Source organism: Sinocyclocheilus grahami, unplaced genomic scaffold (assembly GCF_001515645.1).
Source record: "Sinocyclocheilus grahami isolate Dianchi unplaced genomic scaffold, SAMN03320097.WGS_v1.1 scaffold89.1, whole genome shotgun sequence".
Classification (NCBI taxonomy): domain Eukaryota; kingdom Metazoa; phylum Chordata; class Actinopteri; order Cypriniformes; family Cyprinidae; genus Sinocyclocheilus; species Sinocyclocheilus grahami.
The window spans coordinates 1093438-1104719 of NW_015505268.1; the positions used below are offsets into that span (position 1 = coordinate 1093438).

General features: G+C 38.1%; 1 protein-coding gene across 1 annotated transcript in view; it reads left to right on the forward strand.

Annotated features, from left to right (window-relative positions):
- Positions 1–2048: 2048 nt before the first annotated feature.
- The window catches only part of LOC107587107 (TBC1 domain family member 2A-like), a 19147-nt gene continuing 9913 nt past the window's right edge, over positions 2049–11282 (forward strand). The window contains exons 1-7 of the mRNA XM_016274751.1: positions 2049–2055; positions 6526–6692; positions 6774–6967; positions 7049–7432; positions 8885–8995; positions 9290–9462; positions 9639–10139. Of these exons, the coding sequence (XP_016130237.1) occupies positions 6530–6692; positions 6774–6967; positions 7049–7432; positions 8885–8995; positions 9290–9462; positions 9639–10139 (1526 nt within the window). The 5' untranslated portion in view covers positions 2049–2055; positions 6526–6529. The remainder of the gene's footprint in view (positions 2056–6525; positions 6693–6773; positions 6968–7048; positions 7433–8884; positions 8996–9289; positions 9463–9638; positions 10140–11282) is intronic.

Sequence of the window (11282 nt, forward strand, 5' to 3'; positions counted from 1 at the left end):
TGCAAGTAACGTTTCTTGTAACTGCTGATCAGTCCTGCACAACGGCTTGTAGGAATTTTAGCCCATTCCTCAGTACAGAACCACTTCAACTCTGTGATGTTGGTGGGTTTTCTCCTATGAACTGCTTGCTTCAGGTCCTTCTACAAAATTTCAATAGGATTAAAGTCCGGAATTTGACTCAGTCATTCCAAAACATTAACTTTGTTCTTCTTTAACCATTCTTTGGTTGAACGACTTGTGTGCTTGGGGTCGTTGTCTTGCTGCATGACCCACTTTCTCTTGAGATTCAGTTCTCGGACAGATGTCCTGACATTTTCCTTCAGAATTTGCTGGTATAATTTAGAATTAATTGTTCCATCAATGATGGCAAGCCATCCTGGACCAGATGCAGCAAAACAGGCCCAAGCCATGATACTACTACCACCATGTTTCACAGATGGGATAAGGTTCTTATGCTGGAATGCAGTGTTTTCTTTCTCCAAACATAACACTGCTTATTTAAAACTAAAATGTTCTATTTTGGTCTCATCCATCCACAAAAATGTATCCAGTATTCCTCTGGCTTGTCCGCATGATCTTTAGCAAACTGCAGATGGGCAGCAATGTTCTTTTTGGAGAGCAGTGGCTTTCTTCTTGCAACTCTGCCATGGACACCATGGTTGTTCAGTGTTCTCCTGATGGTGAACTCATGAACATTAACATTAGCCAATGTGAGAAAGGCCTTTAGTTACTTAGAAGTTAGCCTGCAGTCCTTTGAAACATAGTGTAGGGTGACCATACGTGCCATTTTCCCAGGACGCATCCTTGCCAGGATTTGTTTTGGCTTAGTTTTTTCCTGTTTTCATGCTTGCTGAAGGTAATGATCAAAAAGTAGTTTGACCAATAACATGCAGGCATTGTACATAATGGACCAATCATGGTGTGTGTGAGAAGGTGGGATCTATGGTCAAAGCGATGCAATTTACGCGTACATAGGATGTGTGTTCGACTTAAAAGCAGCGCGGCTCAGATCGATCAGTGTTTGACATCAAAGTACCTCGAAAGCATTTTGAAAGCATAAGGAACCGTCTGTATGGTATTTTGATGCCATACACCGATCGGTCTGCACACGCAAACAAAGCCAAAACCTAGATATTTTAGGCAATATAGAAATCCTGGCCAGGATGCGTCCTGGGAAAATGGCACGTATGGTCACCCTAACCAAGTGGATTTTACACGTCTTGTTTTTAGAGTGTTCTTTGTTGGTGGACCACTCCTGGAGAGGGTAAAAGTGGCCTTGAATTTCCTCCATTTGTACACAAATCTGTCTAACTGTGGATTGGTGGGGTCCAAACTCTTTAGAGATGACTTTGAAATCTTTTCTAGCCTGATGAGCAACACCAACTCTTTTTCTGAGGTCCTCAGAGATCTCAATTGTTTGTGCCATGATACACTTCCACAAACATGATCAAACTTTGATATATCCCTATTCTTTAAATAGAACAGGGCACACAATGACAACGGATAGTCGTCTCAATGATTAAAAACACCTCTGAACAGATGGACTCTAATTTCACCTTCAAATTAACAGCTAATCCTAGAGATTCACATACTTTTGCCGCTCACAGATATGTAATATTGGATAATTTTCCTGAATAAATAAATGACAGTATATATTTTTATCTCATTTGTTTGATTGGGTTCTCTTTGTCAACTTCCAGGACTTCTGATGATGATTTTTTTGGGTTATATTTATGCAGAAATATAGACAATTCTAAAGGGTTCACAAACTTTCGAGCAGCACTGTGTAGACTACTAAAATATATTCTAGGACCATTAAGTTTTTGTTTTTTTTGTATTGTGACAGTATTTTCAAGACAATTAAGCACATTTGTATCTAAATTTTTATTATCAGAATGTGTCTGCATTTAACTTTGAAGTTTTTTTTGTAAATTTCATTATCATCAAAGGTGATTCTCTTTAAAAACTACTGTAATACAGTTTAATTAATTAAATGACAGTAAATTGAAGGCAATACATCAAATACTACCATAATGTATAAACACTTTTTTTTCCGTTAAAAAATGTTGCCTTGCCAACAAACTGAAATAACTGAAAATATAACTGAAATATTTTTATTGCTAGAGTTACTTTACCTTCAAAATTTTATAAATTATTTTCAATAATCTGACTGGTTGTTACACCCAAAACTACTCACCTACATCTGGTGTTCAAAATAAAATAACTTTCCCAAAATAGAGGCCATTGTTACTAAACAATGTTACTAAACTATAGACTCTGGCTATGAGCACAGGGCAGAGGCAGAGACAGGAAGCAGAGCCAAGGATAGAGGGAGGAAAGCAGCAGATTAGCTGCAAGGAAGCTGCTGAGATTGACCGATCAGATGCCACGACACTCTGCCATATTGTTATAGTTAGTCATGATCTGTAGCCCCAGGAGGAGGTTGCAAAAGCTCAGTCTGATATTTAGTTTGTAGATAGATCATCAGGACTCATACTGTCTCCAGCCAGTTTGTGCATGTATTGTCTATCCTCATTCTGTTATCTGTCTTAGCAGGAGGGTGTGTAGACAGGAAATGTCAGGACTGCTAATCATCCGCAAACTTCAAGTAAACATTTAGCAATTCTAGAAAATGGTGGGATGGATATTGATATCCATCTTTTCTTTTTCATTATCCACTACATCTCACAAAAACTAAAGAAAATGATAAATGCACTTGGTCACTAAAAACATAATATATGGTTAAAGAAGTCTGAAATGTAATTTAAACTAATTTTTGAGGCACCCAAAACGTTTGTCAATTATAGTGGAAATGTGGCAGCAGTACTTTGATACTAATTGCTTTTTAGTGTATACCAGCTATATGCAGATAACTGGATTAATTAATGAATTAATTGCAAGTTGTTCCCTGTCTCTTCTAATTTCCAATGCAAAATGCATCATTTCCAGGAATCCAAGTATACAGGGTTGGGCTTCTCGTGCTAAAAGCACACTCATTACTTACATTCACAGCCATCCCCTTCCAACCGCAAGCTGTGGTATTCAGGCATTAAGCAACAGCTGTCGAATGAGAGTCAAATGCAGAAAATGAGGAAGTTAAAGTCTGAGCAGCTGAATCTGTAGAAAATCTGGAATATTGCATCACCAGACAAAGACACACAGTATGGATATTTATTTATTTTTTACTCAATGCTAGCTTGTGGTTAGCATACGGATCTTTTAAACAGCACTTATGTGATTATTAGAAATTCCAGGCATGCTGGGACATGTACCTCACCCTCTGCTAAACAAAATTGTTTCTTTCTGTCATTTGAAAAGAGATAGGTAAAGCAAGATAGAGAAGAAAACAAAAATAACATTGTACTGGCATAAGCTTGATTTTTCTTTATAAGCTTTTTATTTTTTCTAACTCTACAATTCAAAAGTTGAGGGTCAGTAAGATTATTTTTCTTTTTAAAGAAATAAATACATTTATTCTGCAAGTATTCATTAAATTGATAAAAAGTGACTAATATATATATATATATATATATATATATATATATATATATATATATATATATACATACAGTATCTCACAGATGTGAGTACACCCCTCACATTTTTGTAAATATTTTATTATATCTTTTCATGTGACAACACTGAAGAAATGACACTTTGCTACAATGTAAAGTAGTGAGTGTACAGCTTGTATAACAGTGTAAATTTGCTGTCCCCTCAAAATAACTCAACACACAGCCATTAATGTCTAAGCCACTGGCCACAAAAGTGAGTACACCCATAACAAATTATGGGTAGGGTTAGGTTTAGTGGTAGGGATTGGGTTTAGTCTATATTTTTGGACCGTAATGTTGATGAGCCTGTTAAAAAATAAAACAATCTGAGAAAAAATTCTGAAGTATAGCTGACTGCATATAAATAAAATGCATTAAAATATCAATTGTCACTCTATATATATCTCCCAATCTTACTAATATTTCTAAGTAAGATAGATGATATTTAAATGCTTAGTTTTGTGAAAGCTTTGTGGTTTTTATTCTGGAGCAAAACATACAATGATGACTGAGAGATGAACGTTAATAAACATTCCTCAAAAACCTTACAATTTTAGCATGATTTTTCTAAGAAGTTTTCAGAATGATACTAGAAGACAACAATCAGATGACTGAAGGAATGTAGTGGATTGTTTACAACAGGTTTTGCAGAAAAGTTTGATGTTGATAATTTACAGGCCTTAGAAATTCATATATAAGGCCTATCAGATATAATCCAGTAGGCTTTGATTAGACTTTTATCTGATGGTTAATAAGATGCGCATTGTGCAATTAAACCCTACAGACTTAAATTAAAGAGACCAAGACATGTCTAGAGACCACAATGTCCTCTGTTAATTTATAGGAGACATATTATGCCCCTTTTTACAATATGTAATATAAGTTTCTGGTGTCCCCAGAATGTGTCTGTGAAGTTTCAGCTCAAAATAGATCATTTATTATATCATTTTGAAAATGCCTATTTTGAGTGGAAGCAGAAACACGCTGTTTTTCGAGCTTGTCTCTTTAAATGCAAATGAGCTGCTGCTCCCCGCCCCCTTTTCCAGAATAGAGCTGCGCCATTACAGCTAGTACCTGCTAAAAACATATGTTCTGTTTCTGATTATCATGTTTATCGCACTGAAATCATGCATTTTAAACAATATGAGTTGAAACTTCTGATATATGGTTTTCTGAGAGCACACATCCAAAGCACATGGACAGAAAGCAGCTGTCACAGCATGTGAGTACTAAACTAAGTTCTCATTCACACACAAGTTTATGTTAAAAACACACGAGTTACAAAAAACAGTCGGTTATGTCTGTGAAGGTAAACTGCTGGGAAATAAGTTGCATGTTTATTTTAGATCTGTGTGGCAGCAGTTAAACCTAGTAAGTGAAAAAAGTATTTTATTATTATTGTTATAATAAAAGGCAATACTTATTTTAATAATAAACCAAGAAATATGGGCTTGTTTTGTTCACTGAATAATGTGGGCATTGTACCAAATAGTTTATCTAATATATGATTAGGAAGTAATATTAGTTTCACATCGGTCTCAATGAAAGTGGGAAGTTGCTTCTATTTCTGAATAAAACACATCACGTCAAACACTATTTCATCATCATTTTCAATGTCAAAAATTATTAAACTGATTACATAAGCATACAAAGGAGCCTGTTAAAAAATAAAACAATCTGAGAAAAAATTCTGAAGTATAGCTGACTGCATATAAATAAAATGCATTAAAATATCAATTGTCACTCTATATATATCTCCCAATCTTACTAATATTTCTAAGTAAGATAGATGATATTTAAATGCTTAGTTTTGTGAAAGCTTTGTGGTTTTTATTCTGGAGCAAAACATACAATGATGACTGAGAGATGAACGTTAATAAACATTCCTCAAAATCCTTACAATTTTAGCATGATTTTTCTAAGAAGTTTTCAGAATGATACTAGAAGACAACAATCAGATGACTGAAGGAATGTAGTGGATTGTTTACAACAGGTTTTGCAGAAAAGTTTGATGTTGATAATTTACAGGCCTTAGAAATTCAGATATAAGGCCTATCAGATATAATCCAGTAGGCTTTGATTAGACTTTTATCTGATGGTTAATAAGATGCGCATTGTGCAATTAAACCCTACAGACTTAAATTAAAGAGACCAAGACATGTCTAGAGACCACAATGTCCTCTGTTAATTTATAGGAGACATATTATGCCCCTTTTTACAATATGTAATATAAGTTTCTGGTGTCCCCAGAATGTGTCTGTGAAGTTTCAGCTCAAAATAGATCATTTATTATATCATTTTGAAAATGCCTATTTTGAGTGGAAGCAGAAACACGCTGTTTTTCGAGCTTGTCTCTTTAAATGCAAATGAGCTGCTGCTCCCCGCCCCCTTTTCCAGAATAGAGCTGCGCCATTACAGCTAGTACCTGCTAAAAACATATGTTCTGTTTCTGATTATCATGTTTATCGCACTGAAATCATGCATTTTAAACAATATGAGTTGAAACTTCTGATATATGGTTTTCTGAGAGCACACATCCAAAGCACATGGACAGAAAGCAGCTGTCACAGCATGTGAGTACTAAACTAAGTTCTCATTCACACACAAGTTTATGTTAAAAACACACGAGTTACAAAAAACAGTCGGTTATGTCTGTGAAGGTAAACTGCTGGGAAATAAGTTGCATGTTTATTTTAGATCTGTGTGGCAGCAGCAATATACATTAAATAAATCAATAAATCCACTGCTCTCTTGTCTCCTCTGAGGCAGGGACTCTAAATAGTGTTCTGTGCTCGTCTGTGCAGACAAAGGCAGAACAGTTAGTATGATTTGCTCAAACTTTCACTATGGCATTAGAGCTGGTACACCGTCATCGCTTGCGAAAACACAATAATGGCGCCGTGGGTGGAAACTTACAGATTAAGGGGCGGTAATATTATAATGAGATCCCTTTGCCACGTCACCAAGGGAGCGAAATGTTATTATTGCTAATGAATTCTTCAGTGGTTTCTCTATGCTTGATTTACAGGAACACAGTGCACAGTTTCCGTAACCGGCACTCACAGGAAATTAGACAAAGTGTTTTCCATATTGATGACTCAACTGACAAACAAAAAACACCCTCATCTAAGACATCCAGTAAGAACCACAACTTTCTCACTAGAAAAATAATAAACAATTGTTTCAAATTTAGATGCTCATGACCACCGTCCTCCTTAGCTTTAGCGGTTCCTACATCCAGTTCATCTCAAAGCCCAGAATCCCCTGCTAATGCCAGGTCTGAGCATGATCTCTCCACCATTTCACCAATCAGAAAGAGTAGCAAAGAAAAGTCCACATCACTGGAGCTCAAGGACACATCTCGACTTCAACATGAAAAACTTTACCTGGCAGAAGAGGTCAAAGCGCAGAAGGTAAAGTGAGAAAGTTAATAACCACTTCAGCTTCTCATATAAGATTAATCAACTGAAAGTCACATATGTATGTGTTGTCAGGAGTTGGTGTTGCTGTTACATAAGGTGCTAGAAGCTGCTCAGCTGGAGAAGCGCACCTGTGCTCAGTTTCTAGCCGCTGAGGGAGAGCAGGAGCGCTTGGAGCTCCTCAGACACGGCGAGCAGCGTGCGGCCGAACTGCAAGACCATCTGGAGTCCCTGCAGCAAGAGAACGAGAACCTACGGAGGGATCTGAACCAGAGGGACGCCCATATCGCCGAACTCCAGGAGAGCGTCCAGCTCCTGATGCACAAGAATCAGGCCAAACAGGAAGTAATAGTGAAGCTGTCTGAGAAGTTAGCAGTCTGTGGGGAAGACCAGCAGTGCACCAATGGGCTGCAATCAGAGGCCTTAAAACAGCTAACAATCGAGAATGAGAATTTGAAAGTGAGAAAATACAGCATTTTTACATACAAATATATGGTATTACAATATTGTAACACAGTTTGTAGTTCGGGAAGAAGGAGGCGGGAACCGGCAAACATTTAAAGAAAACTTTAATAATAAAATAAACACAAAACAGCGCGACAGCCCCTCGCGGATGACTGTCGCACACAAACAGAACCAAAACACAAAATAAAATCCAGGCCTAGTCCTCTCTCGTCCAACACTGTCGTCACTCCTCCTCTTATCCTTCTGGAGCTCATTCGTGGGACTGAGTGGCGCAGGTGTCGTGCATTAGCATTTACTCCACTGGCCTCGCTCCGTTCCCACGGCTCTCAGCCCCGCCCCTCTCGTCACATACCCCCATTGCCCCTCGCAGGCCGGGGGGTACTCACGAGACTGCGCTCTACTCCCCCCTCTGGGAGAGCCGATCACGGCGGCCGTGGAGTACCTGGGGGTAAGGACAGACAGACGAGGCGAGAGAAAAGGAGACGGAAGGATGAGGAGAGACAGAGACAAGAGAAAAAAATAAATAAATCTTGTTCCGGTTCCCAGACACACTGCCACTTGGCCCTCCACCAGCTGGGTAAACTCTTCCGCGATGCCTGGCGGCGGCACTGGATAGCCCTCTGTGGATGGAGGGCTATTCAGCCGGCAGGAGTCCCCCGTTCCCTGCTCCTCCCCATCATGGCAGATGGCAGCAGGCTCCGGCCTCAGGCGAACGGCGGCGACTCCTCCGCTCCCTCACGGACGGCAGCCGTCCCTCCACATCCCAGGCGGACGGCAGCGAGTTCGTCCACCCCCCCGGCAACTCACTCCAGCCCACCGCCTTGAGCCTCCATGGCGGCAGACTGCTCCGCCATGCTCGATGGCACTGCGGACTCACCACAGTGGCGAGGGATCTCTGGCAGCGTGTCCCTCCTTCCTCCCGGGTTTCGGCACCAATGTAACAACGTTCGTAGGTCGGGAAGGAGGAGGCGGGAACCGGCGAACATTTAAAGAAGAATTCTATTTCAAATAAAAGCTTTTCCATTTTCTGATCAGCAAAGAATCCTGAAAAAATTATCATGGTTTCCACAAAAATTTTAGTATGGTACCACAGTATAGCTGTTTTCTACATTGATAATAATAAACTGAAAATTCAGCTTTTCCATCACAGGAATAACTTACATTTAAAAATACATTAAAATAGAAAAGAGTTATTTAAAATTGTAATAATATTTCACAATATTACTGTTTTTTACAGAATTTTTGATCATATAAATGCAGCAAGAGACTTCCATAAAAAAACATACAACAAAACTTACCAACCCCAAACTTTTTAATATATAACTAATAATATAAATGTGCATTATTTATGAGCAGTTTATCTGCATTTTATGCTTCTAAAATGACTGTGCCAAGCATGATTGCAACTTTACACCAAGCCAAAATGTGATCATATTTCTATTTCAGGATGATTTGAAGGCACATAAAACTCAGAACCAGTACCTAAACTCTGAGATCTATCATCTGACGACACTTTGGAGAAAAAGTTGCGAACAGGAGCAAAGTCTGATAGTAAAGGTAAACTATTTTTCAGTCACGGTTTCTTGCACCAAAAAATTTTTTTGCTACTGTCTTTACCCTTTGTACTGATTGGCTAATCTAAACACTAAATGGCTCTTCGTGAACTGAGAGAATAGTGTTTTGAAAGTTAGAGTGTGTTCACTTCCATATCAAAAGATCAAGACAAAATTACATTTTTATAATATAAGCGCTTTAAAATTGGTCAGAACCATTTGCGATGGTAATCTGAGATAGTAAACATCAAGAAGTGTTTGAAAATTGGATTTAATAATGTTACTGTGTGTGTGTCAGTGTGCTGTTCTGGAGGCCAACAGCTGTCAGATGGAAAGCAGATACCTGGGAATCCTCCAGAAGCTCCAGGATAGTAAGGAATTGAATCCAGAGCAGAGAGAAGTGGTCAAGAAGGTGGTTAAGGATGCAGTTCGGTCAGACCTGAGGACTGCCGTCAAACTAAACTCAATCAGGTAAACAGTCCCATCAGTTTACCCCAAATACAAATTATGTCATAATTTATTCACCCTGTTCTTTTCGTCTGTGGAGTCTTGCTGTCAGCAGGCCTTAAATCACAAATATTTTCCCCATATAAATGTTTGTCAGAGTTCTATTTATGTTGGAACTCACAGTTCCCGACATTCCACAGGGATTACGATGAATATGGATTTACGATTGCAATGGACTACAAAATTGAGGACCTGAAGCTCCTTGCTAAGATCCAGGCTCTGGAGATTCGATCCCAAGCCCTGCTGAACCAGGAGGAATGCGACGGGCCATTGTTGGCTCGTTGCGCTCAGCTCCTGTTTGGACGCCCTGAAGGAGAACTGTCTTCATCCACAGAACTGAAGAATCTCCTCCGGACGGGCTTACCACGCGAGTACCGTGCGAGGGTTTGGCGCTTTATTATACAGACTAGGACCAAGTCTCTAAAAGAGCGTCAACCCGACCGCTATCAGGAACTGTGCGAGAAGAGCAGAACATCGCCTCACCTGGTGCCCAGACAGATTCAGCTGGACCTGGATCGTACGCTGACCTCCAATCAATACTTTTCCCCTCCTTCAAGCCCCTTGATTCAGAAGCTGGAGAGAGTTCTGCAGGCGTTCTCTTGGCAAAACCCTACCATCGGCTACGTGCAGGGACTCAACAGGTAATTAGCCTCCATAGATATAAAAATAGAATTGGCTTTGATTAGAGGTGATTATAGAACTAATGTGAGTAGTACAAGTAATGGCCTATCACAAGAGCTTTTAGACTGAACAGGCCACTTTTGTTTAAAAAAAAAAAAAAAGGGGAATTGGGTATGTTACAAAGAACAAAAAATGCCAAATGTGACCCGGGACCACAAAACCAGTGATGAAGGTCAGTCTTTTTTTAAATTGAGATTTTCAGAAATTCAGGACAATATTTGGCTGAGATACAACTATTTGAAAATCTGGAATCTGAGGGTGCAAAAAAAATCTAAATATTCAGAAAATCTCCTTTAAAGTTGTACAAATGAAGTTCTTAGCAATGCATATTACTAATCTTCATGAAACATGACCTGTACTTAATGATTTTGACCCATACAATGTATTTTTGGTTATTGCTACAAATATACCCATGTGACTTATGACTGGATTTGTGATCCAGGGTCACAATTTTACATAAAAAAAATTTAAAATATAATAATTTAATATAATGCATGTTACAAAAAAATAAAAAGTGCCAAATTTTGGCAGATTTACTACTAACCACTTTATAAAAATGTCTTTATTTAATCATTTAAAATAAATGTATTTTAAATATAAAATGTATTAAATATATTATATAATTTATTTCAATGTTATAATTAATAATATCTTATATAATGTAAAATATAATATAATTTTTGAAAGAAGTCAGTATCTTATTTATTAAATAATTTATTTATTAAAACGTGCTGATTTTAAGTGTGGTCTCAGATTCTCAACTTTTTTCCCCCCTTATTAAGTTAAAATGTAATTATTATATAATTTAAACTATTTCATTTATATTAAAGGGGTCCTATTATGCTTTTTCACTTTTTCAACGTTAGTTGGTCTGTAATGTTGCTGTTTGAGCATAAAAAAGATCTGCGAAGTTACAAAGCTCAAAGTCCACTTCAAAAGGAGATATTTTATTTAACAGAAATCACTTTTCAAAAACTACAACGAACGACTCGTTTGGACTACAACGCATATTTTCCGGGATTTGTGATATCACAAATATTGACCAATGAGACGAGACCTGGTTGAGCTGCACTAGAGAAGGCAACGAGTGTTATCACTATGTC